The 25,717-nt window shown below is 60.4% G+C and overlaps 8 protein-coding genes across 8 annotated transcripts; 3 read left to right on the top strand and 5 right to left on the bottom strand.

Annotated features, from left to right (window-relative positions):
* Window positions 1–617: 617 nt before the first annotated feature.
* A1Q1_03513 (Rpo41) lies at window positions 618–4,625 on the bottom strand (the record flags this gene model as incomplete). The annotated part of the gene is made up of 2 exons (XM_014323311.1): window positions 618–3,942; window positions 3,985–4,625. The coding sequence occupies 2 exons, from the start codon at window positions 4,623–4,625 to the stop codon at window positions 618–620; spliced, it is 3,966 nt and encodes a 1,321-aa protein (XP_014178786.1).
* A 687-nt stretch (window positions 4,626–5,312) lies between these two features.
* On the top strand, window positions 5,313–7,795 carry A1Q1_03512 (Bsp2; the record flags this gene model as incomplete). Its single annotated transcript, XM_014323310.1, has 3 exons — window positions 5,313–5,467; window positions 5,594–6,468; window positions 6,594–7,795. The coding sequence occupies 3 exons, from the start codon at window positions 5,313–5,315 to the stop codon at window positions 7,793–7,795; spliced, it is 2,232 nt and encodes a 743-aa protein (XP_014178785.1).
* A 117-nt stretch (window positions 7,796–7,912) lies between these two features.
* Window positions 7,913–10,472, bottom strand: A1Q1_03511 (BSP1 protein; the record flags this gene model as incomplete). The annotated part of the gene is made up of 3 exons (XM_014323309.1): window positions 7,913–9,102; window positions 9,230–9,845; window positions 9,948–10,472. 3 exons carry the CDS (start codon window positions 10,470–10,472, stop codon window positions 7,913–7,915), a joined length of 2,331 nt encoding a protein of 776 aa, XP_014178784.1.
* A 407-nt stretch (window positions 10,473–10,879) lies between these two features.
* On the bottom strand, window positions 10,880–11,863 carry A1Q1_03510 (uncharacterized protein; the record flags this gene model as incomplete). The annotated part of the gene is made up of 1 exon (XM_014323308.1): window positions 10,880–11,863. The coding sequence occupies one exon, from the start codon at window positions 11,861–11,863 to the stop codon at window positions 10,880–10,882; it is 984 nt and encodes a 327-aa protein (XP_014178783.1).
* A 1,745-nt stretch (window positions 11,864–13,608) lies between these two features.
* A1Q1_03509 (uncharacterized protein) lies at window positions 13,609–16,249 on the bottom strand (the record flags this gene model as incomplete). Its single annotated transcript, XM_014323307.1, has 5 exons — window positions 13,609–14,794; window positions 14,865–15,228; window positions 15,296–15,639; window positions 15,793–16,019; window positions 16,241–16,249. 5 exons carry the CDS (start codon window positions 16,247–16,249, stop codon window positions 13,609–13,611), a joined length of 2,130 nt encoding a protein of 709 aa, XP_014178782.1.
* Window positions 16,250–17,749: 1,500 nt separating this feature from the next.
* On the top strand, window positions 17,750–18,219 carry A1Q1_03508 (60s ribosomal protein l23; the record flags this gene model as incomplete). The annotated part of the gene is made up of 2 exons (XM_014323306.1): window positions 17,750–18,105; window positions 18,156–18,219. 2 exons carry the CDS (start codon window positions 17,750–17,752, stop codon window positions 18,217–18,219), a joined length of 420 nt encoding a protein of 139 aa, XP_014178781.1.
* A 146-nt stretch (window positions 18,220–18,365) lies between these two features.
* A1Q1_03507 (prenyl-dependent CAAX protease) lies at window positions 18,366–19,497 on the bottom strand (the record flags this gene model as incomplete). The annotated part of the gene is made up of 5 exons (XM_014323305.1): window positions 18,366–18,427; window positions 18,465–18,624; window positions 18,701–18,928; window positions 18,966–19,151; window positions 19,189–19,497. The coding sequence occupies 5 exons, from the start codon at window positions 19,495–19,497 to the stop codon at window positions 18,366–18,368; spliced, it is 945 nt and encodes a 314-aa protein (XP_014178780.1).
* A 139-nt stretch (window positions 19,498–19,636) lies between these two features.
* Window positions 19,637–22,335, top strand: A1Q1_03506 (uncharacterized protein; the record flags this gene model as incomplete). Its single annotated transcript, XM_014323304.1, has 9 exons — window positions 19,637–19,724; window positions 19,780–19,898; window positions 19,942–20,200; window positions 20,270–20,791; window positions 20,840–21,033; window positions 21,541–21,594; window positions 21,641–21,670; window positions 22,002–22,099; window positions 22,158–22,335. The coding sequence occupies 9 exons, from the start codon at window positions 19,637–19,639 to the stop codon at window positions 22,333–22,335; spliced, it is 1,542 nt and encodes a 513-aa protein (XP_014178779.1).
* Window positions 22,336–25,717: the final 3,382 nt, after the last annotated feature.

The raw sequence follows: 25,717 nt of genomic DNA, 5'->3' as shown, positions 1-25,717 counted from the left end.
GCGGGGAACATGGGTACGCCGCTGTACGCCGAGGCAGCTGTCATTGCCCGCCGCAGCAAGCCATGATGATCACGTTGATCCGCCATTCACACTGAGGCAGACATGTGTTCGTCTGCGGACTGCGCGTGGCGCCGGCGTGCGAGGCTAAAGCGTGAGGACGTGTGAGGACATGTGAGGCAATTCTAGCCATCTCACTTGTCTCGCCGTCTCGCCGTCTAGCTTCTAGCCGTCTTGGCAGTCACCGCCGGGACCAGATCTGCTCCGATGTCAATGGCCGCAGCAAGTGACATTCGTCACTTACCGCAGTGGCAATGTTGCGCCGCAAGCGTCATGTTCTCTCGCAGTTTAGCGTCCATCACGACTGCCATTCGCCGATAGCGCGTTGTCATTTCGAATGGTGGTGCATGCATGGTATATGCTTACAGACATACAGAAGGGGGGAAGGTTTATGTTTGTTTTAGCCCTACGGAGGCGAAGGGAGTATTGGAAGAGATGCGAGATATTGTTTGTTCCTCCTGGCCGAAAGCCTGGCCGGAGGAGCCCCAGAGAAACAAGATGATGGTTGGTTTGGGAAAAATGCTGGAATGGATTTGTGTCGAACGAGTTGAACGAGTGCTCTAAGAGAAGAAGTACTTGCTCTGCCTGATCTTCTGGACGTCGAACTCGCCACGCGGCGGCGTCGGCGGGATGCAGTCGAGGAAGCGGACGAACTCGCGGCCGTTGATCTTGATCGTCGGCGCGCCGTCGACCTCGGACGCGTTCACGCCCTCCTCGCCCGGCTTCAGGTCCTCCTCCTCGGCCTCGAGCGCGGCCTCGGGGTCAGCCTCAGCAGCGGCGACTTCCTCGTCTGTCTTCTCGCGCTTGAGCTCGGCGAGGGCCTCGGCACGCTCGGCCGCCTTCTTCGACAACTCCTTTGCGCGGTTCAGAGGGATGTAGTGGTCCTTGTACCGGTCAATGAACTCCTCGCGGAGCTTGCCAATGATGTCGTTAGAGTGCAGGTGGATAAACGAGTCACGAATGACCTCGCTCATGGGCTCGACAGTGGAGGCGTGCGTCCAGTACGAGTCGTGCACGGACGCGAACGTGATGTTGGCCTGGTTGCACGCGACGGCGGTGAGGAGCATGTGCGTCGCATCGAGCGAGTGCACAAAGTTGGGCGGGAACGCCGTCGCCTGCTTCTGCGGCGAGACCTCGGACGGCGCGTTCGGGTCGCTGATGAAGACGGTCTGCATCGACGTCATGACCTGCTTCTTGATCGGCTTGCGGTAAGGCTGCACGACGGGCAGGCCCAGCGGCGACGTCCACACGACACTCGTCATGAGCTCCTTGGCGATGCGCGACTTGACCTGCGACTTCGGACCCGGGCGGGGGCCGCGGGGACGCTTCGTCTCAGCCGCAGTCGCGTCCTCGAGACGGTCGGCCGGGATAGCACGCGAAACGAGACGAGCAGTGTTCGTGAGCCAGTCCTGGATCGCACGCGCACCGAAGAAGAGCGAACCGATCGAGTTCAAAACCTTCTTCGCAATGTACGCCGAGGTGATCCAGACATCATCAGACGACATGTCGCCACGGGCACGGAGCTGCTTGGCGATCTGGTCACGGGCACCGACGAACGTGACACCGTACACCGTCGTCATGACAGTCTGCTTGACAACCTTACGGCCGAGAGGGTTCTTGATCAGGAGAGCGGTCGGGACACCCTTCTTCTGGTCCGCCTCGATTGACTCGTTCACGAGCGCAAGAACAGTCGAGTAGATGTCTGCCGGACGGTCACCCTGCTCGAGGTTGACGGCCTTGGCACCGCGGACGTCACCACCGAGCGCAGCGTAGTGCTGCATACCGTTACAGGTTCCGTCCTGGTGCACGGGGAGCGACGACTCGAACTTGCTCGGGTCACCAGAGCGGAGGGCGCCAGCGAGCTCGAAGCACGCGGCGAGACACTGCCAGGGGTCCTCGGCCTGGAGCCACCAGCGTTTGCCGTCAAGCGGGTGGTCGGCACTGTCGAAGATGTCCTCGACGTGGTCCTTGGAGAACTGCACTCGCTCGTCGAAGCTCGCCTTGTCGTAACCGTAAAGGTTAGCAAGGTGGATCTGGAGCCAGCGGAGACCGTTCTCGCCGAGTGGCTTCTTGACGCCGAACGTAAGGAGACCACGGCACAGGTCGTCACCGACAGGGCTGAGATGGGGAGGAATAGGGTAAGCACGGCCACGGAAGTCGAGATTGTGCGGGATGTAGAAGACGTCGTTGATGTACGAGCGGGCAATCTCGAGGTTGTAATTGTACTTGCAGCGCTCGGCGTGGTTCTTGCGCTGCTGCAGTGACAGCTGCTTCATCGCCTGGACGTACTCGTAGCGCTTGGTCGGGTCGTTCGGGTCGTCGGGCTTCTCGGGAATCACAATCTCGCACTTCTCGGCGGTAGCGGGGATGTCGGCAATGGCGTCGCCGTCGTTCCACGCCTTGAGGACAACCTCGAAGACGTTGCGGTTAATGCGCCAGGGCGTCGATGACAGGACGTCAAGACCGTGGAACACGGGCTCGAGGTGGCCGCTCTTGCTGGCAGCCTCGAGGTAGTTCTTCTGCTCGACCGAGTCCTTGAAGCGCATCATCGTCGTCGGAATCGTGAGGTAGGGGCCCTGGTTCCAAGCCTTCCAGGAGTTGGGGGGAACAAGCATGGGGAGGTGCTTGGGGGAGATGACCTGGCGGACGCTGTCGTTCGCGAGACGCTTGGCAACAACCGGATTGGCCTTGATAACACCGAGCTTCCGGCCGCGGACGTACTCGAACGAGTGGGCAAACGCCGGCTGCTTCTCGGTGACCTGCTCGCCGGTGAGGGGGTCGGTGCCGTGGCGAACGACGCGGGCAGTCTTGATGAGAGCCTCAACGAGGTGGGTACCGATGCTCATCTGCACCATTCCACTCCAAGGAGGGGTCCAGACAGCGCGAAGGTCAGACTCCGGACCAGCCTTCACAGACTGCGCGGCCGCACCGTCAGACGACTCCTTGGCCTCCTTCTCGCGCTCACGGCCAATCTCCTTCCAAGTGCTCTCGACGTTCAGGCGCGAGGGCTTCTGGGTCTTCGGGTCGATGACCTTCTGCCAAAGTCGCGACTTCTCTCCGGCGATGGAGCGGATCATGTCGGCACGGTACTCGGCCTCGATGGCACGTCCGACACCCATGACACCGCGGAGCAGCTTCATCCCGTCGTTGACCCCACCGCTTCCAATCATGCGCATAAGCTCGAGAATCGTAATCAGGGCGAGGCGCTTCGGGGGAAGAGTTGAAAGGTAAAGGAGCTTCTGGTCATCCTTCATGCCGCTCTGTGGTCCCCAGCGGGTCGCCCGGGAGTCAAGCTGCTCCGGCTTGGTAGATTCGATGCGCTTGCGCATGTCGTCAATGTCCTGCTCGAGGTACTCCGTGAGGGCGAGGTACCACTCGTGCATCCACGCCTGCAGGACGCCGCTCTGCATGCGCATGGCATCGGTGACCTCCTTGAGGTTGGCCTCCTCCATCTTGCGGGCCGACTCCTGGATCTCCTTCTCGGCCGCGTCGTAAGAAGCCCTCTCGAGAGCCATCTGGCGAGCGTAAGTCGACGCCGCGTTCTGCAGTGGCGCAAGGTTGCCACGCAGGTTCTGGATCGCGAAACGAGCCTGGCCCTCCATCGCGGCCATCTCCTCGGGAGTGCGCTTCTTGACCTTTCCGGTGGTCTCCAGAACGGGGCTGACTTCGGGGAAGACCTCGCGCTCGAGAACTTCTCGCTTGTCAGACTCCTCTCTCCGGAGAGCCTGGACGGTCTCCTTCAGGTCGCCGCGGCCGTTCTGCTCAGCGTACGTCTCGACCTCGTCAAACGCCTTGTCGAGCTCGTCGCGCTGCATTCCCTGGGTAAGAGCCTCGAGGCCAAGAGTCTCGATGTAAGGTGCAAGGTTGGCGAGAGGGGCACCGACGCTGTTATTAGCTCTTTGCTCCTGGTACAAGCAAGCTACTCACCTAACGGCTCCGGCAAACCACGCGCGGTAGAGAAGAATACCATCGTCCTCGGTGCAGGGGGAGCCGACGGCGTGGTCGTGAAGCTTCTCCCACTCCCAAACCAGCTGCGATACCCGTCCGCGCCAGAGAGCGGCGAGGTCCTTCTGACCGGGGCGTGCCGCCTTCTCCTTGCCGAGCTTGGCTACACCACGAATGACATTAGCCCATACAGTGGCCTCGGGGTAGCTGGCCTTGCCGACCTTGGCGTCATCCAGAAGCTGAGCGAAAATCTGGTAGGCTCGCGGAACAAACTCTGGTCGGCTTGAGCAAATGGACAGCATCGCGATGGTGTCAACGGCTGACGTCGTCTTGTACAGCTGGGACTGCAGCGAGCCGGATGGGGGAAGGACGTCCGAAGGAAGGGGAGTGGGGAGGATCAGGTTGTTGTTGCGGAAGGTCGGGCCGAGATTGTAGCGGTGCGGCTCGGGCTCCTGTCGCCGTCCGACCATGATCGACGGCTCATAATCGGGCTGCGCCTCTTGCACGGCGAGGGCAGGCTTCTGGGCGGGCGAGGTAGGGGCGGTGTAAGCGCGCGAGAGGAGTGCACGCTGCACGGAGGGGTTGGGGGCGCGGCGGATAGTCGCCTTGACGGAGCGTAACATGATGAGTCTTGATTTTGATTTCGGTCGGGGTCGTGTGAGAAGAAAGATCGGAAGCCTGGGAAGGCGTGTGGCCCCTTCTGGGGGATTGGGCGTGTGTGTGTGCGCCCCTTTTAGGTGAGACAGAGGGTGAGAAAGCCTCGATGAGAGGATGAAGAGGCCGTGTGTGGTCTCGTCGAATCTAGGTCGGAGGAGGATGCAAAGGTGAAGACTGGTAGGAGGAAATCGATCAAGCCGAGGACCCGAACGCCCGGGTGGTTCTCAAAAATCCATACCGGGTGAACGTGCACGTGACGGGAAATTTGCCACCGCAGAGCTCACAAGGCGCACACGCTGCTTATCGGAGTAATGCGAGGTATAAGCTAGCCGGCTGGGGTAGGGCTAATCGGATGACGTAGGGAATAGGGAGGCGATTAGCAGCGGAAGCAGATGTCTCGACACCTAATCACCCAGCCTAGCGTCGGCCAGCTGCGGTGGGAGTCAGCCGCTGAGTGGGTGAGCGATGTGGAGAACATGAGCGCGCGTGCTCTATGACGCCAAGCACCACCCACCCATACCCACTCACTCTGTTACAGAGCAATCCACCACACTACTCGGGCGACACCCGAACATTTTGGTCACCTTCCTTGCTCAATCTTGATAAACAGAGAAACACCGCATATAAACACACCAGCACACCACGCGCGCGACATGACCACCGCCACCGCGTCCAGCGCCGCCGCTGTGACCATCCCTTCGGGGTCCCCGGATGAGCAGCTGCGTACGCTCAAAGAGCTCAAGAACGCCGTCATCGGTAACACCTGGAAGAAGGTCGAGTACGCGAGTGACGACGAGCTGCTGCACTAGTGAGTTCGTCTCTGGATGCATGCAGCTGACGCTTCCTGCCTGTTGTCACAGCTCATTGTCCCGGAGACGGAACAGCAGGCGAGCATCGTCGTCGAGACGGCGGTCATTCTGGGTGCGCTCGGAAGCGCTGGGGCTCTCACACTGCGCCCTCTCCTCGCCGAGGGAGTGCCGGGGGCGCTTCTGGCCTTGGTCCGATGGCTGCCGGGCCACGCTGCTGCGCCGCGACTTCTCCCTGCCCTACTGAGGGCACTGCGAAACGTACTCGGCTCGACGGCCGAGGTCTTGTGGGGCCACATGTGGGGCGTCGGCGCCGAGCAGAAGGTGGTTGGCACGGGGCTGGTCGGCGACGACGTACTGCGTCCTGCGCGCGTGCGGAGCAAGGCCAAGGCAGCCCAATGGCGGAGCGACGCTGCCAACGCCCTCGTGCTAGTGTTTGAGGACGCGAATCGCCACGCCTTATTGTCCCTCATCACGCTGTACCCCGACCCAGCAGTTGTGCTACCGCTCTACCAGCTTCTCGCTCGTGTGATTGCGCTCCCATCGCACCGCGAGCTCCTCGGCATAGAGAGCGGCGGCAGCGGCTGCCCGTTCCTCCTCGAACACCTCCTCGAGACGATCACCGAGTGGCACGATCACAGGACGAACCCGAAGCTGCTCGAGGCGGCGCTCGAGCTAGTGGCTGCGCTGGTCAAGGGCCAACCCGTCATCGCGCGGCACATCCGGAGCTACAACGCGCCCGACGACGATGGGGGCGACAGCGAGAGCGGTGCGGGTGCGCCCGAGGTCATTTCGGTACTCACCCAGCTGATGGAGACGGGGACGAGCAGTGTGCGCATCGCCGTCGCCTCGTGCCTCACAAATATCATCAAGGCCGACAAGGGCGGACACATGCGCGACCGCGTTAGCGACCGGCTCACGAATCGCAACCTCCTCGACGTCATCATCAAGCTCCTGCGCACCGAGGAGATCGAGGAGAGGGTGAAGCTATGCTTCGTGCTGGGTGAGTTACGATGAGGTCTGCGAACTGACGCCCAGCGGCGCTTGTATCGGATGACGAGAGATTGCAGAAGGAAGCAGCCGACCAGGGATGTGCGTCGCTGCTCATCTCGGCCCTGGTCGAGGTAGACGGGGACGAAACGCGGGGCGACATGGGCCACGATGCGGCATCGCGAATGCGCGAGGGCGCATTGCTCGCCCTCGCAGCCCTGGCGTTCCAGTACGAGCCGACTAGGAGTCTGATCGCGGACGCATCGCCTCCCGTGCTGCCGCTAGTGTGTTCAGCCCTATCGCACCCGAGCTACGGCGTGCGCGCGGCCGCGTGCCAGCTCGCCCGCGCGCTGAGCCGCACGATCGCGATCCTGAAGACGTCGCTCGTCGACTCGGGCGTCGGCGAAGAGGTCGTGGAGACATTACGCCGAGAGGTAGCGCGGCGGGCGGATGAGGGCGGCGAGCTCCCCGCCGAATTCGACGTGACGGCAGAGGAAGAGCTGGGCGACCGGGCATGGACCGTCGAGGTCGCGGCGACGGCGACGATCTGCAACCTCGTCACAGACTTTAGCCCTCTGCGTGCTAAGCTCGTCATGAGCGGCGGGGTCGAGTTACTCGTCTCCCTGACTTCGAGCAGTTACGAGCCGCTGGCGCTGAATGCGTTATGGGCGCTGAAGAATCTGACGTACCACGCTAGCGAGACGCTCAAAGCCGACGTCGTGCGCGCGCTGAGCTGGCGCCGCCTCGCTGAACTTATCTCGCCGAGGACGCCGCCGCAATTACGCACGCAGGCGCTGCATTTGCTGCAAAATGTGGTCGACCAGGCGAGCAAGGCCGAGCTGAGCAGAACACTGGACGCGCTCGGGTCGGGCGTGTCCGACGTCGTTGGCGATGGTATGGGCCTCATGGACGGCGGGTTTGCCGACGACCTCCCCGCGCCCGAACTGAGTGTGAGCGGGATGGACTCGATTGTCTCAGCTCTTTCAGCCGATGATCTCGAGCTGAGGAAACCGGCGCTGTACATTCTCTCCAACCTTGCGCTGGGCAATGAGCGCGTGCGCGGGGTGCTGCTCGGCCGCGTCGAAGTCCTCGAGGGCATAAGCGATGCTCTTGGGAGCAAGGTCGACGCACTCCGCATCCCTGCCCTCCGGACGCTTAGGCATCTGCTTGAGTCTAACAGTACGAGCAGACGGCCCCGGCCCGCTGTCGTCGAGGCCATCAAGCCGTATCAGTACAAGGCCCGCTTGAAGGATATCTGGGAGAACTCGCCGAATCTCACTGTCAAGAGCCTGAGTCAGAATCTCCTCGAGATCTTGGACCGGGCTAAGGATCGCTCGTAGTTGTATCTTGTATGCATGTGTATGTGGTGTATGGTACAACAGAGCTGACAGAGGGGTGTAAAACATGTGACTATGAATGGGTGGAGCTAAATCGTGTCGCTGGGGATATGGCTGGGTCTATCGGCGCTTCTTCTGCCGGCTGCGTGGCTGTCCCGGATCAGCAGTGTAGAACGTGATCCCCTGTCGATCAAGGAAGGCGCGGAGACGGTCCTTCCACCCCTTCCCGTAGGCGCCGTCACGGATGGCCCGCGAGAGGAACTCGTCCCAGTGGATAGGCTCATACCGGAGGATACGAAGGTAGAACTCGTCATCATCGCGGACCATGGCGAAGAAGAGCTCGTCGAGCTGCTCGGGCGTCATGTCCTCCTTCGCTTTGCCCTTGCCCTTGGACTTGGACGGTGTCTCTGGCTCGGTAGCAACCTTGGCCGATCGGGGACGCGCGCCCTTAGGCGTCTTCGCCTTGGGCGTGTGCAGCTGAGCCAAAGGCACTTCCTCCTCGGACTCGCTGACGGTGCCGTGGATCGCGACCCAGCACTCTGTCGCAATGCGAACGAGCCCACCCTTGTCTTTGCTCGCACGAAACCCGTAGCCCTCGACCAATTTCTGGCAGTCAGCTTCGCGGCGCACGCAGCAGCTTACCTTAAGCTTGGAGATCTCCCAGCTGATGTAGTCTGGCATGGTTGGGCCTGGCGGTTTCGGCGCTGGGGCGGTGGGAGCCGGAGGTGCTCGGGAGGGCGTAGGCGAGGGCTCACGCGGAGGCGATGACGGAAACTCGAACGCATCGTAGCCGTCCGACTCGGAGTCGGCGTTGAAGTGCATCACGGCATCGGCGCCCCAGCTGTCCCACAGGTCGTCATCGCTCCCAGATGTGACGGAGACGGCGCTCTCGCTTCCCGATGTCACAGAGATTGCTTGAGACGCTGGGGCGGGCTCCTCGTCGTCGGACGGGACGTATACGAGGTCCGCACCCGCGCCCCATTCATCCCAGTTGCGCTTCCTCGGCGTCGGGTCATCGTCGCTGCTGATAACGATAGGGCTGGAGATCTTCATACTCTTCATCGCGCTCGACGGCGGGGTCAGGGTTGAGGGGCTCGCTTTGCCGTCATTGTTCTTAGCCTTCTTCGTCGGTGTCGTATCGGCGCTCCGCACCGGCGTCGACGGCCCGCTACCCCAGACCGGCGTAGCGGCGCGACTCCTAACTCCCGAGCGCTGCGAAGATGGCCCTGCGCCGCGCGCCAGATCCAGACGATTTGGGGAGGCACCCTGGATCGCGCGTGCTTCCCCCGGCTCGAAAGGGCGAGTGGGTGCTGATGGGCAAGAGCGGCTTGCGTTGCGGCGCCAGCGGTCTCCTCGTCGGTGTGGACGGTGTTGACGACTCGCGTGACTCTCGTGGGACTTGGGACGATAAGTGGAAACCGCCTTCGTTCGGTTCACTGGGCTCGGCCTGAGAGGCCGCGATGGCGTCGCGTCGTCGTTGCGTCGCCTCACGCTTTTGGAACTCGTCCCGCTGCTGCTGCGTCAAGCCGAGTATTGGCGGAGCCTGTGGCAGCAATGACCCCGACTGTGATGACAGCGGCGCTCCCACGTGCGGAGGGCGAGCGTACTGAGAGGCAAGCGAAGAGGTGCCCATCTCCTGCGTTGATGGGAAGGGGTCTCCCTCCTCCTCCTGTTGCAATGTCTCCGACTCTCGCGACGAGATACTATCTGTCGGCGAGCGGCTCCGTGGCGGAGACGGGGAGGGTGCCCATGGCGTGGCTGGAGGAAGACTCGAAGGGAGGCTGGCAACAGTCGCAGATGCAGACGGGCGGCGGCTGAGCCACCCCCGCTCTGCAGGTTCAGGCTCCGGACTGCCGAGGAAGGCGCGCAGCCTCTCGTCCACCTGGTCCTCCCGGCCGAACAACTCTGTGACCGTCGTCACATTCAGCTTGTGCCTGGAGTGAATCTCGAGGTCGACCGAGGTAGACAGCGTCTCGCTCTCCGATGCAGCATGCGTGCGCTGTCCGAGCAGGGTGAGCTCGCGGTCGGGGTTCAGCGCCGCCACGATGAGCGCCTGGAGGTCGGGAGCCGGGTTCGGTGGACGGTAAGCAATCGGGATACACGTCGATATGTGTCGCTGCCGTTAGCTAATTGAGGCAAGTTGTTCGTAGCTTACCCATCGCGCGGGTCCAGCATCGCCCTTTTTGAATTGCCGGCGACAGACAGGACAGTCCCGCAGGTGGAGAAGCACGCTGACCTTCCCCAGCCACTCTGGAACTTTCACTTCCGGCTCTTCTCGCGGTGGTCGCAACACTCTGTTGATGGACGGCAAGTCTGGGTTGGGCTCGGACGACATCACCTTCCTTGGTCGGCTGGGCCCCGTATTCGCCGCCCGCTTGACTTTGGGCTTCGGAGCCGATGGTCCAGCGTACGTGAAGCGGTCCTTTAACGGCGGCCTGGGTGGCGGAGAGTCGCTGAGACAGATGACCTCGTCCTCCGACAAGCGCTTCTTGCGGGGACGGCGGGCGCTCGGTGTCGGCTGCGCCGGTGTTATCGGTGGGACGTCGAGGATGACAATGTCGTCGTCCGACGAGGGCGCCTTTGGCGTCTTCGGTGCGCTCCTCGCTCGAACGGAGCGGCCCGAGCGCCTCGGCGGCGGCGGTGACTCTGGAATGACCACCAGGTCATCCGAGTCACTCATGCTGCGCTTGTTTCCGTGTTTCGTCGGCTTGGCGTTTGCCACTGATGTTGTTGTTGACAGGCGACGCGAATTCATGACAGTCCAGTCAACCGCGCGACCAGGTCACGTGACGCCCCCACCCCGCCGCATGACGGTGATCGTTATGCGGGGCTCATACTGACGTGCGATCTGACACACAGCATCAGCACCCGAGCTATGCATGAACCCAAACGTCAGCCACTCAATTGTCAGGCTGCGAGCACATCGAATACGCAAGAGGTTACATTGGCTGCTACAACTGTTTGGCATCAGAAGATAGGGAAAGCTTGGCCCCGCGATGGGAACGCCACTGGCGCGGCACGGGTCGCTTCCGTGAGGATAGATAAGGAGTTCGATCCGGGAGCAGGGCATACGTTATCGGACAACACTTAACCAGACATGGGACTGACGGCACGGACGGGCTCGACGGTCGCGACCTCGGGCGAGGTGGGGGAGACAGGGCGGACGGGCTCCACGGGGGCCTGGGGAGAAACCGGCGGGCTCATGGGCTTCCAGTTCTGGAGCTCGGTGATGAGCTGCTTCGCGGCGTCCTTGGAGCGGAGACCGATACTCGTCGACTTGTCGGGGATGTCGATATGCCTGGATGCGAGCTGGGGGCCTCCGAGGTCCTCGACAGTGGACGCCTCGAGGACGCGGTCGGAGCAGAAGAGCATGTGGGGGCCGAGGGTGTTGCGGCAGACGGTGACAATCTCATGCGAGATGGTTAAGCGGTCCGAAGTCTGCTTCTGGTTTTCAAGCTTTGCGTCCTTGGTGTGCTCGGCGAGCTGGGCAATGTCGGCCTTGTTGCCGTTGGGGTTCAGGTTGTCGATGCCATTGACGAGCGCAAGCCAAACACCGGCCTCTACGTCATCACTGAGACCGTAGCGCTTCTCCTCGAGCCAGCTCATGTCGAGCGCGGGGTTGAGCTTGGCGACGACCTCCTCGGTGGGCTTGGCCGCCCACATGGCGTCGAGCAGATATGCCTCAACGAGGGAGCGATCGTTACGCGCACCGACGTTGGCCTTTGGCCGGCTCTTGAGGACGTTGGCGACAATCTTCAGGGCGGATGGAACGAGCACGGGCCGAATGCCAGCCTCTGCGAGCGCGACGAGGAGGTTGCCGACCTCGGTTTGATCGGCGCAAGCCACCTTGGCGTCGAGGAAGAAGATGCCGTTGCGCGCAGGGAACGGGTTGGCCGTGCCCGTCGCCGGGTCTGGACGCAACGAGCACTGCCATTCCGGACGGCTGCGAGGACCAGAGGACGCCTTGCCGTTGCTGCCGCCCTTGAACTGCATGCCCGCGAGGGCGGAGCCCGTCTTGTCGGTGGGGGAGGTGGCTATGTTGTTCGCCTTGGCTTTGAGCTTCTTGAACATGGCGGGGGGTGTTCGGATGCTGGAGAAGAGTAGGAGTCAAGAAGAGACAGGAGGATGCGTCCTTGGTGGGGGATGTGACCGGAGCAGTGGGCTGGGATATACTGGGCGCTGCTGGGTACCGGGCACCAGCAGATGACCTAGGCTAGCCAGGGGAGGGCGGCTATCTGGGTGTTGGGATGCTGTGATGCGATGCGCTCAGCCTTTGGGTAGCGCAGCCCTGAAGCGGCGGTCAGCTCGGCTCCCATAGCTCCTTCTAGCCTCATTGTTGGACCCGCTACCGCTACGAGCAAGCCTAGCGCTTCAGGATGCTGCAGCGGAGACAACAGGCACTGGGCACTGGGGCAGGGCGGAGCACGACGTCAACGACCAGCGGCGGCGGTCTAACCTTCACGTGATCTGCATCCTCCTCTGCTCCTCTGCCTGCCCGGCCCGTCACGCGCCCCTTCGCCACCGCAGCGCCGTGGGATCGCCTTTGCGCTGCGTGCCCTGCATCAGGTTTTACCCTGTCGATCACTTAATACCCCGTGGAGAGCCAACCTTACTCTCGTCAGACCCGGAACGCAGCCGGTGCATGCGAACAGGCGCGCACTTCGTACATCCTTGACCCCATCGCACGTTCTCAACCGCGCGACGGGCTCGTTAAGCACGTCCTTCGTCGGGACCATCGGAGCATGTCACCCGCCGAACATGATGCTAAACAGATTAGAGAAACCGTTGCAGCGTCATACTCGCAGACATGAACGCGATAGGCCCGCTTAGAAACAGCGATGACGCATGGACCAGCCGATGCAGCCGAACGGACGAACCCCCCAGGATCGCCAGGCGCGCTAGGTCGCACAGCACCCAGAGCGGACAAACGGAACCAGTCTAGCGACTAACGATCGAAGGGCGGCCGTCGATCGCCGCTGCACACGCTAGTGCTAGTGCACTTCTCACTTCTCAGCAAACCGCAGGTGCACGCACAGGCAAGTAGGTGATTCGTTCTACAGCCACATGGCAGAGCGAGGTCTGTGCGCCGCAGTCACCTCTCGACGTCATTGTGCTTTTTTCTGACACGGCATGCGTTCCGGCAGGCCGGCAACACGCTACTTGGCGCACTAGCTGAATGCTGGAACGAACAGGGTGCGCACGACAGCTTTGGGGTACTGGAATGTCAGTGCCGTTGCAGCGCAGGAAGGTATGCAGCCGAAAGAGCATCGGCAGAGTCCGAGGTTGGACGACTTCTTACACGACGACGCTGTTGAAAGCTCCTTGTCCACGCCGATTCGGTGAACGTCTTCTGAAGCGATCCTCCAGTGGTATTCACCCAGTCGTTAGCGACCGCTTTGCCACAGTTACCTTGGGGAATGCGACTTACGTTCAACTTCAATGCGTCGCCGAGCAGACACGTTGGCGGCCTCTGAGCAGCCTCTGAACCGACAACCACTCAGATGTAGACAATGAGGTGTGTGCCGGGGTTCATACCGACATCAGACCAGACTTGCCGCCAGACCCACTCTGTAACTTACGAACTCGTTCTTCTCTTCGAGGTATGGACATGTGTAACTTGGCGGAGAGATACTACTGATATGAACATACATACAGGCAGGAAATTGGTATGAACATATGATTAACGATTAAGGAAAGAAATAGATAACTTAGTTGCCCCAGCGACGTCGGTTCTAAGACTGTTTGTCCCTCTGGGAATCCTCAGTCTCGTCGACATTTCGATATAAGTTTATCAACTCTCGTTGCCAAGCCTCCTGCTAGCTTACTGCTCGGCGACCGCCCATGAAGCTCTCGCCTCCCTCATCGTCGTCCTCCTCAGCCGGTGCAGAAGCCTTGATGATGCCGGCGAGCGCCTGGACAGCCGGCAATTGCCAGGCCAGGCGTTGCGGGTAGCTGCTGTCGGCCAAGGCAGACACCGGCGTGACGAGGGGCGCCGGTTCGGCGTCGGGGTCTGCGCGTCGGAGTCGCCGTTCAATTGACGACATCTCCTGGAAAGCGCGGTTAACGTGTCCGGGGCCGGCAACAGGCACGTTGGGTCTCACGACGGGCAGCTCCGCTTCGGCAGGAACGCGACCGGCAGTGACGCCAATTGGCTCGACGGCAGCAGGCGCGACGGCAGCAGGCGCGACGGTGACACGTTCGGCAACGGCATGCTGGGCAGGCTCAGCGACGATGGGCTCAGCGACGAAGGGCTCGGCAGCAGCAGGCTCGACAAACATCGGCTCGGCGGCGACAGGCTCGACAGACATCGGCTCGGCGGCGACAGGCTCTACAGCAATCGGCTCGGCGACGACAGGCTCGACAGCAATCGGTTCGGCGACGACCGGCTCGACAGCAATCGGCTCGGCGACGACAGGCTCGACAGCAATCGGTTCGGCAGCAGCAGGCTCGACAACGTTAGCGAGAAGGATCTGGCGCTGCGGGCGCCCCTCACGGACGGCGATGCGCTCCCTCTCGCGCAGCTGCAGCTCGAGACGGTTGAGGGGGCCGGTGATAACCCTGGTAGCCCTAGGGGCTGGGACGGGGCGAGGGGGGACGACCAGGGCGCGACGCGCCGCCTCTGGGGGACGTTCGAGTGCAAGAGCACTGTCTATGGCGGCGTTGAGAGTGGGGAATGGCGGCTCGATCGCGATCTCGCGGTGACGCTTACGGTCCAGCCGCTCGAGAGGACGTCGCTCAGGCCTGTTCTGGTCTTGGCAGAAGCTGAACAGAGTGAGTTGACGACCTGGCGTCACGCCGAGCTTCCTCCTGAAGTACTCGTTGGACTCGAACACGAGATCGATCGGATGATGATGGACCCACGGGAGCGTTCGCAGATTCCGAGTTGCCAGGTTGAGTCTCAGGACGTCGCGCGTGTTGTCGTCGTTCTTGCGCTGCCACTGGACCAGCTCGCCGCGCCACGCCCACTCGAACTCGCCCCTCGCACATTCGCCCGCCTTGAGCCTGTTCGTATCGTGCTCCGTCATGATTCCGCACTCGTCGAACAGCATCGATAGGGTGATGTTCGACCCACGGGATGGTGCGCAGATTGCGTGTCGAGAAATTGAGCTTGAGGACGGTGACCACATGCTCGTCGTTCTCCATCTGCCACTTCCTCAACTCGTCGCGCCATAGCCGCCGGACGTCGCCGGTTGCGCGCCCAACTCCTTCAAGCTTCCTCACGTCCCGCTCCGTCATGGTCCCACACTCGTCGAACAGCGATGCAAAGTCGATATGCGACAGGTGAAGTGTGTGTCGACATATGGTGTCGGACGAACAACGTGCTTCAGCTCGGTTGTCGTAAGCCCGTTCAGCCTGTACTCCTCCTAGGAGTCGGCTGAGAACGTGAACGTCTCGGGCAGGGTCGCGCCAATGAGGAGCCCGTGGGCCTGCAGACGCTGGAGACGCTGTCTGAGCATTGGGACTGCACTGTCAGATCAAGCGCTTACAACACAGGATACTCACGAAGGCCGTCCAAGAATGCCTCGACAGCGGGCAGTCGGTACGATCTGAGGAATTTGTTGACGCCCCAGGCTTCGACACGGGCGTTTCGACGGGAGTCGTCGAAATGGCTGAGCTGGGTGGGCACCTTCTTCAGTTGGCCAAGATCCAAGGGCGCCTTGTGGATTTTGTGCGCCAGAAGGGTGGGTTTCAGCAGGCTGCCGGTGTCGGAGAGGTTGAATGGAAGGCCAGTCAACGGGTCCCGTGAGTCATACTTTAGGCAGCTCACAGCCCAGACGTAGAAGACCCCGATGGGCGAGTTGGTGGAACATTCAGTGTTGGCGCTTCGATCACATTGCTCCCTGGCCCTGTGCCACGCGCGAAGCGGCATGCGCAGGATGTCAACCTTTGAAAAGGCGCTGGACCAGAAGAAGGATGGGAAGTTGTCGACCGTGTTCCAGGTGAGTGCTCCGCCATGCGCCAGTCTGACGTCAGTGGGCGATTAGTTGTCAACAACTTACTCGAGCTCCTGGGCGATACTGCGAAAGGCGTTGAGTCGCGGCAGCCATTCATCGACAAGACGATCTTCCTTCTTCGGCCATCGGCTGTACAGCTTGAGAGTCGCTGTCAATGGGACTGAATCGGGTAGAGGAGAGGGGACGAAGAACTGGCTGTGGGAGGTCGCGCCCTCACCGAGGCCATCGGCGTAGTCGTTCAGGCGCTCGAGCAGCTCAAAGCGCTCTTCTGTCTACGCGGGACCAATGTTGCAATGGAGCCTGTCATCGTCGGCGAGACCTTGGATAGCTGACGCTAGCTCGTCGGCAAAGACAGTCGACCTCTGCGATTGCCAGAGCACCATGCCCACGAGCATCCACCCGAGATCGATGTGGCGGCCGGTTACCCAGTTGAGCACGGCGGGGATGATTTTGCAGTTCCCCAGCCGATGGCAGGCGAAGGTATTGATCTCACCGAGGACATCTCAGTTCGTCTGCGTCTTCACAGACTCGGGACACATGCTGGTGCTACATTTAAGGCTGTCCAGCCGTTGAATGGGGACAGGGTGTCCTGTGGAGCACGGGGATACTTGGTGACGGCAGGGGTGATCGGCCAAACGCCAGAAGTAGCTCCCCCTGGCTGGAGGAAGCATCAACAGCTGGATGCCGGGCTTCACGTTGTGATGTGAATACTGTGCACCAGCCGCTGGCTTCGCGACGAGCGGCCAAAGTTGTACAGGTGAAAAGGTGGGGCCCTCCTTGCCTCTTGAGCCCGCCGCCACCCCCATCTGCGCGAAGCGCAGCTCGACCGCGTACGCCTTTAAAGAGGTACTCGAACGCCAAAGCGATGCAGTTATCACAGAATTCGGATTCCGGCGTGAGCGACGACGTGGCTTCGACAATTGCTCGACATCATGCTCACTTCGGAGCTTTGTTTACGTTGCCAGCCGGCACAAGCGCAGACAAGCTGATCCGACAGTCCGTCGTTGGCTCGCTGTATGAGTCTTCAATGCCTGCGCCTTCTTGGGTGATCTTGCAAGAGATCTCTGACCTGTGCCTCCGGGTGGAAAGAGCTCCTGTGGATCTCTTCACCGCGTCTTGGTCTGCTTGAGCAACCACCACTATTTGCGACTCGGCGTTCTGATAGATCAGTGTGCAACGGGAAAACGGCACACCTTAGGATCTCACCGAAACGCTTTTCTGCAGTTTGAAGATTACGACCTTGACATGCCTGGCCCCCAAGGCTGTGGATTCAATCAATTCTGTGCCATGAAGAGCAGTGATAAGAAGTTCAACTGGTAAGATGCACCTTCGACTTTACACCCAGACGGCCGACGTGTTGAAGGGCCGGCGGTGGAGGCCTGGAAGGGGCTGCGGGCCATGTGATTGCCACGTGTCTTTTGCCGAAAGCACCGAAACCAAAGAAGTGTGTGGCAGAAGTAAAGCAACAAATTCTCGTGCCTGGCGCGGATGCCCCCGGGCCCACGAACGACAGCGTACATCGTCCTTCAACTTTCCTCTTGTCCAGCAAGTCTCGACAACACCCACCCCCAAAAAACAGCGCAAATATGCCTTCGTTGAAATGCGAGTTCGACGAACCGGTTCGACTGGCGTTGGATTGAGCGGAATAGGATCAGTGGATCGCGAGGAAATCGGCCATCAAGTTTCTTGATCTCGTCCAGATCTTTGCCGCGAAGTAGGAAGGAGTCGACTCGAAATATCAACGGGCGACGTTGAAACGAAGTTCTGCGCGCGATCTAGTCCGGAAAGCTGTGGACGACCTCCAAAGAAGCAGAGAACTGCATGCGTGCATGGAGCACTCGTAAGGAGCGCTTTGGTGGATACTGGTCTCGTGCAGAATTTCGACATCGTCGCCCCGGTTTTTGAGCCGTTCTCAACGCGGACGACTTCGACACCTCGCGACTCTCTGATCCTCTGCGAACATCCAACGCCAGACGATGGTTCTCTACCATTTGGAGTTTTTATGCTGACTATCGCAGCCGCTGCCACCGGAACCAAGTTCCGCATGTCCCTCGGTCTCCCCGTCGGTGCCGTCATGAACTGCGCGGACAACTCGGGTGCCAAGAACCTCTACGTTATCTCGGTCGTCGGCTTCGGTGCCCGTCTTAACCGTCTCCCCGCCGCCGCCGCTGGTGACATGGTCATGGCCTCCGTCAAGAAGGGTAAGCCCGAGCTCCGCAAGAAGGTCATGCCCGCCGTCATCTGCCGTCAGCGCAAGCCCTGGCGCCGTCGTGACGGTGTCTTCCTTTACTTCGAGGACAACGCCGGTGTCATCGTCAACGCCAAGGGTGAGATGAAGGGTTCCGCCATCAACGGCCCGTGAGTATCATCATGTTCTCTGCGTACGATCGAAAAATCTGACTTTGCAGCGTTGCCAAGGAGTGCGCCGACCTCTGGCCCCGTATCGCCTCGAACGCCGGCACTGTCGTTTAAGACGTTCCACTACTTTAGGGGATTGGGTGTACGATGCACGAGCGATAGCGCATTAGACTGAACGGACGCGAGGATGGAAACACTAACGAAACGTGACATGAGAGGAGAATAAGAGAAGAGAACAAGGAACACTATAACCCCAAGAATCAGAATCTGGTCAGGCCGTACGCAAAGGCGGCGATACCGGCGAGGTATGCGGAGTAGATGGCTGTTGGGTTAGTCGCAGGGACTCGAAAGTCACTCACAAAGCTTCTTGGATGGATGGCGCTGTGCGGCGGCGGTTGGGAGGTCAATGCCCATGTAGTTGCAGAACGTGTGGGAGAGAATGGCAGGGATAATTGATCCTTCGTGCGTCAGACGGACGTCGCCAGTTGATCGACTTACCAGTACGAATGACGGTGTAGGCTGCGAACCAGCCGAACAACGTAGTGTAGGCGAATTGGAAGACTTGGAGTCAGCCTCTGTCTGTGCGCGTACTCACGTCCTTGCGCGATTGATCGGATAGCAGCTCCGCGGGTGAAGCCGCCGTCTTTCCATCGCTGGTAACAGTGGTGTGCGTGGGCTGCTTGTCAGCATAAGCCACATGAGAGCACTTACCAAGGCCAAACCAGAGGGGCGTGCCGAAGACGAGCCACTTCGTACTCATCTTCCCAAGCAGACATGCGGAGAGCACACAGGATCGGAACAGCAGTTCCTCGGTGATAGGGCCCTACTCCAGTTAGCAACAGTTGCCCGGCGCAACTCACAACAACGTAGTTGCGCATCTCGTGTCGCCCGAACTCGAAGTAGCCAGAGCCCTTCATGCCCGGCAGCTCCTCGTCGAGGTAAGCCGCATAGAGGGGACCGGTGAAGAGCAGAGGGGCGAGTGCGTAAGCAAGAGGGAGCTTGTAGCCGATAGATGACAATCCGAGGAGCCTCGCCGTCTCTATGATCTGCCAAGTCAGTATTGCTCAGTGGACGTAAGCTTACCGCCTGCCTCCATCGGAAGCCGTTCTCCTTCGCAACGGTGAGATATACTCCAGCAATAGCCATCCCCGTGGCTATGCTCACGGCCTTCATGCGGCGCTTCATAGTTTCGGGGTGGTCACGGTGCCCCGGAGGAGGGTACGAATAGAGCTGCTTGTCATTTGGTCTTTGTCCAAAAAGCGCTTCAGCGAGATAAAGCGATCCGACATAACCGCCCGTGAAGGTGAAGCATAGAAGATGTGCCGCCCTGGGTGCGATACCCGTCGCCAACGGTGCTGGCAGGTCCAGTATCGGGTTGAGGATGCCAGACATGGCGAGTGTTGCGATGGCAACGTGTCAGGACGGCGAACAATAGAAAAGAGGGAGGATATTGAGGGTCTGCATGTCTATCGAGTATCGGCGATGGCCACAATTCCGCACTTTGTTGGGCCCCACATTCTGTCAACACATCATGCAAATCACACTCGCCTGCGCTCTTGTCACTACCATCCTCGCCACCCATGCACAGATGAGCGAGGATAACGATCTTCAACGAGTAAGTTGCCTTGCACCTCTGCGCTGAACCTGCTCAGGCTCATCAACTATCCGCCCAAGCCTCGGTTCTTATCCGTGCCCCCAACGCCGACACCGCAACGCTCAGACGAGGCCTCGACGCGTACAATCAAGCGGCTGAGCTGTTCGAAACTGCCAGGCAGTCGAGCACCGATGATGGAGTGAGCTAATCAGCTTCCTATGCATCAAAGCTTACCTGCCCAGACCCAGCAGACTCTCCGTCTCTTGACGACGCAGCACCGCAAGCTGGCACGCGACCTTGAGCGGCGAATCGCCAACGCAGGCTCATCGGCACCGTCGTCACCGGTCGGTGCAACATTCACACCTCCTATGTCGTCACCCAGCAGTCCCCTGGGAAACAGCCCGTTTCGTCCGCCTGTGTCTCCACCTCCGTCGATGAGCCGCCGCAGCTCGGGCACTACCGTTGGTCTCGCGAAAGCGCAGAATGTGTCTTCCGGACTAGGTGAGTCAACTTCTTGCTGAGGCCGATCTCGCATCCCCAATGACTGGCTGTGATGCTGACAGAACGCAGCGATACATGCAAACTCCAGGGGATCTATACCTCCATTCTCACTGCGCCCGGTGCCGTCACCCCCTGGACCAGGCGCACAGCCGCAAATGCCGAGGCAGCCCCGCACCGTGGGCAACGCCGTGTCACCGACGTCACCGATCTTGTCGAGTTCTTCCAGTTCAGATCCACCGGATGAGTCATTTGTCCTGCCAGGCGAGGTCCCAGACTCGTCGGACCCGTTCTCGCGCTTCTGGGGTATGCTGGAGAACATGCTTGAGGAGATCAGCTTTCCGAAAGCCTTGACAGCCGCACCGGTCTCGGCGTTGACGGATATTCCAGAGCTGGGCCCAGATAGCCCGACGCGGCCAGAGCTGAGGAGGGAAAGGTCGAAGCGGAGGGATAAGCAGAGGCCACGGCGTACGTGCCACCACACTATCAAGCTCACAGCAGCGCCGGTCGCAGGCGAAGGACGAGCGCCGTCTCCTACCGAGTCTTTCTACGTGGTCCCGCGGAACGACGGTACACAAGCTACTACAGCTGCAGGTCAGCGCCGGTCTAGGTGAGTGAAGCTGTGATGTTGCTTGGAAGCAGCTGATGTCAGTGGTCCTTCACCGGCCCCAAAGACAAATGAGGAGCTCTTGTTGGAGAACGAATCTCTCCGAGCGTCACTGGATGCACTCGCCCAGCACGCACACCAGCTCGAGCTTTCCAACCGTGCTCTGAAGTCTCGTTCCGAGGAACGCGACAAGTTAGTCCGCTCGGTTGTCTCTGGTGTCCGACGAGAGGTAAGTTGCAGTGGATAAGGAGCAGCCGCAAGCACAGAGACCGCCACCACCAGCCGAATCTCCATTTCCTTCCTCACATCCCACCCCTTCCACGACTCGTTCATGTAAGGCTTTACAAGCTGGTCGCTGCATCGGCTCCATGGTGCAGTGCATCAGTATTAGATATTTGCTTAGTTACTAGTCTCTCCCACATTGCATGTGTCTTGTTGAATATGCATGATAGCCATCCATTAGAGCTAGTTAGATCCACTTGCCCAGACTAGCGCTGATGACTGACGCGTGGTGACGGTGAGGCTGGCTGGACGCGTCCGAAGTGGAGGTTTCAGGCACGGCGTCGAAATGAGGAGGCGTCAGAAGGTGGAGGATCGAGGACGCGCCGCCAGACGACTGAAACTCAACTGATAACATCAACACTTCCTTTACGCGGCTCGGAGATTTGGGGTGTCGGGGACTTCGTCCGAGTGAGGTGGCGTTGGCTGGAATCTAACATCAGCACTCCGGAAACAGGTCGAGGACCTCGACAAGGAGAACAAGCAATTGAAAGGCGACAATGAGAAATTGGTAAGTTCATTAGTGGCTAGGGCGTTCGGTGGGCTGACGGTGACAGCGCGCTCAGGTCGACAAATTCAAGGAAAAGGTGAGTTGTTACGACTCCCAAACGTATGCCCTCGCCCTCGTTTGATCGACATTGATTGGCATTCATTCCACTCGGTGAAGTGAAGTCTGGAGCTTGGCGGTGCGCTCGTCACGGGGTGGTGAAGGGGTGGGTACCTCCTTCAGTGTGCCGGAGACGAGCGCTGCGCATTGTTGTGCGTTCGGTCAGCCTACTGCTCCATTCGGCGGCGACACGATTGCCTTTTGGGTGGCATTCAACGAGCTGAGAGTCGGCATACTGGTGGCTGAATAGGCGACTGTGCCCCTGCTCCACACACTCCCATTCCTCTCATCGGACCTCACTGACTCCACAGTGGGACAAGCTCAAGGCGAAGAAGGAGGCCAAGGCCGCGGCCCGCGCCCAGGCAGCTGCGGCGGCGGGGCAGTCGGCGCAGGCGGGGGGCTCGGCATCGTGAGCCAGCTCCGCACCGCCAAGTGAGGAGTGGGGCCGTGTCTGTCAATGTCCATAGATCTACCGAGCCACATCGACCGGCTCTGGCTAACGTGATCGTGCCCATGTATAATTCACCTGTACGCAGGCTATCGAGGGCGCAGGCGATGCGCAGTGCAGGCACCGCACGACTGCTCCACGCTGCGTTCCGCGCCGTGGCGGTTCCAGAGGGCGACAAGAGGAACAAGAGTAATTGAGTCAACATGAGTGCGGAATGGCGCTGATTGTCGCTGTTTGTACCCCATGTGTGATCGAAGTTTGTCTCGCAGTGTTCGCAGCGTTTCACGCTATGCCTATTTCTGTTTCCAGTGACATCTGCATCAAAAACCACTCAGTAGCGTTTAGGCTTCGATGACCCCGACTCGCCAACTGGGGGTGTTTCTTGACGACTGCGGCTCGCTCTTGAGATTACAGACTGATCCCGGGCTCTTAGCTCACGTTGGCAAGGCTGTTTCAGCAATGTCTGACGAGGTCGGGTGACGGGCGGGCATAAGCGAGGAGGGTGTTCAGTAGTGCGAGCTCTGCCTTGTTTAGGAAACGATACACTCCAGAGTGCAATTCAAACGCGTAAAGTGAAGAGCTACGGGCTCCATTGTCTCATTCGGTGGGCTGCTTTCTCATGCACCCGCTGCATTCTGTGTGCATGAGCGTGCTCACAGAAGACAAATATCCAATGCAGAAGTGCAGACGTACAGTGTCAAGCGCACTGCCAACTCTAAACTCTGCAGCTTAATTCATATGAGCTGCTCGAGCAATGTGATCGGGAACAAAGGCCCAAATTGCCACAGGACACCGGACGCAGGACTCCAGGACACTGGCTGGCACCGAGGGACTTAGGTCGGCCTGCTGTGACATCTGGCCTCCCTGCGTCAAAGTGTTCGATCACGGATTCCCTTGCGCTGTCACTCGCCGTGTTCAGCAAATCTCATCAGGCGAGCAGCTGACGTTGCGAGCGGATATCCTCCGTTCCACAAAGGATGCCACAGGCAATCTCGGTGATGCAGCACGAGGCATGCGTTTTGGCGATCACTCACCGCTAAAAGCAGCAATTCAGCACCACTGGGAGGGGTGGGACCAGGATATGCCCTCGCCTCGCTGTTCCAGTGAATCGCGCGCGAGCCGAACGCATGTTCTACGGCGCGTCGCACGCCGGCGTCGCACGCTGCGTCGGTCGACCTTGACCGGACAGCGCCTGCCTGATGAACTGGCCGATCTGCAGCGGGCCCTTCTGCGCAGCAATTGCATCGCAGTCCGCGCGGCCGCTGACGAGAATCTCCTCGCACAGGCTGCTGAACTGCCCAACTTGGACCGGCGCAGCTAGATCGGCCCCGCCAGTGGTGGGACTGGGACGGGGCGAGGCTCGATCGCAGCCAAGCCAGAGGGACCCACTGACCCACTGCCGGAGCGTTACAGATAGCGATCGCCACACTCGCCCCGACTTTGCCTCGACTCGCCCGGCCTCCAACCAACGTACCCGTGCACCTGTGACCTCGGTCCAGAGCGGTGCGTGGCTGTCCACCGCTCCCGAGGGCGGCAGCAGCGGCGCTAAGCAACTACCCGGTGTGAGCGTCCCATCATCCGGCCAGCACGCATACACCTCGCGTCGAGCGGCCTCGTGTACGCCTGGCTCGCGGCCTTCACACAGCGCCCCGCACCTTACTTTGTCCTATGGAGTCGCAGGCACACACGAGCAGGGCGATGACAAGGTTGCAGTACCGCCTGCCGCCTGCCCGCGTGCATCGTACCGTGCGTGCCGTACCCCGCTGTTTACCGTGCGCACCATCCGTGCCGTGCCGCAGCATACGCAGCGTGCGAGTCGGGACATGGGTTGGGACAGCTGCTCCAGCTGCAAGAGATGGGATGCACCCGCTGGGAAACGAGACGACCGCGACCGCGTGGGTGACGGCGAGGCACGCAGGCACTGGGGGGCGACGCGAAGGCGATGGAAGCTGGGCTACCTGGGCTAAGGCTTGCGCGACTTGTCGGGACATGCATGCATGCACGACGGGTGGACGGATGGGGCGGGACACACGAACGAGGCACGCAGAAGCCGGGGGAGCTGGCGCTCGACCCGGTGGAGAAGCTAATGAATCGAGAAAGAGGGCCCAGAGCCTCGAGTTTGAGGTTTGGCTTCACGCTGCCCGCTGCTCTGAGCATTCATCTCGTCCCATCGCCAACTTCTGGCTTGTGGTGAGCGGGCGTGCCCATGCCTCTCATCGGTGGTCAGTTACCAGTTACTTCCCAGTAGCGAGGATGGAGGAGGTCCACTGTAGCCAGTCGCAGGCTGTCAGTCGAGTCACAGGCGTGCATACGTCAGTGAAGTCTCACAGGCAAATAACTCGCGCGCAAACTTTATTTGCCCACGCTGCCTGAGTGAGTCTGGAGCAATTCATCCTCGCATCTCTGACAGAGCAGGCGACTGGCTCGTATCACTGTGCCTGACTGGGACCTGGGCGGACCTGGAGGATACAGGGAGCCGGCGTGGTGACGGTCCTGACCTGAGCATCCAGTCGTTGGACCTGACGGGCCTGGCAGAACCTGACGGACCTGACTACTTTGGGGACCTGGCGGACCTGACAACCTCGACAGGCCCTCACAGGTGCAAAGAGAGTGACCATAACGAGAGGTTCGACACCACGAGTCACACCGAAATGAGAGCTCCATCTCGCTTGCTGCGCCGCAAAGTCGCTTTCCATTGGCCGATTGAGCCAGCGAAAGCGGGCAGGCTTGAGAAATCATAGCGCCGAGTCGAGACAAGTCGGGCGGGGCCTTCTGCGTCGTTTCGACTGCGTTACAGTCTGACCTGTGTCGAACACGATGACGAACAGTGACGGCTGCATGACACATGCTGAGGTGATCCTCGTGTACTTCTCGTACCTGTGAAGCGTCTCACTGCTGCAGCGATGTGCTCGGGGTGCCTTGTTTGTGAACGGCTCCCGTAGGAAATAGCAGTGCCGGACGACCGGGCAACAGAGAGGCGATCGCCATGCCTCAACCAGGCCGCCATTGCCGGTCCAGTGACCCGTAATACTTGCTGACTGGCACACCGGGCATGATGGACGTTTGCATGTTCGGTATGAGTTGGACGCACAATGGACGCGAATTTGTTCTGTCGCAGGACAGGATTGTGGCTTGGATATAGTTTTTACTTTGAGACATCCGGAGGTCAGCTAATGTAATGTCGCGCTGCCTCCCCTTAACCACGTTTTCGCGACCTCGACGCCATCAGCCACCACCTCAGATTGCTCGGTGGCCTTACTCGGTGCGCCGCGGCGCAGTGCCCTCCGGGTACTTGTCGGTGTCTGCGATGGCTTGAGGGCGACCTGAGTGTGACCTCGAGCTTGCATGGCCTATCCTCTGCGCATGACGCACAGACCGCCGTCGTCCCCAACCGGTCTCGAGTCAGTTGCCCGCAGCTCAGCCCAGCCTGAGCAATGAAAGACCAGCGTCGATGCCAAGGAAAGGGGGGGTCAGCCTCAGAGACTCAGGCGCTGCAGTCGAAGGGCGGTATGTCGGTGAACGGTGAGTCGGTAAGAGACGGGCCGAGCACGGGGACCGTGTAAACAGCGAATGGATGGT

The sequence above is a fragment of the Trichosporon asahii genome, assembly GCF_000293215.1.
Source record: "Trichosporon asahii var. asahii CBS 2479 unplaced genomic scaffold scaffold00056, whole genome shotgun sequence".
NCBI lineage: Eukaryota > Fungi > Basidiomycota > Tremellomycetes > Trichosporonales > Trichosporonaceae > Trichosporon > Trichosporon asahii.
The sequence above is the reverse complement of the archived record's forward strand: the minus strand, read 5'-3'. Positions and strand labels throughout refer to the sequence as shown.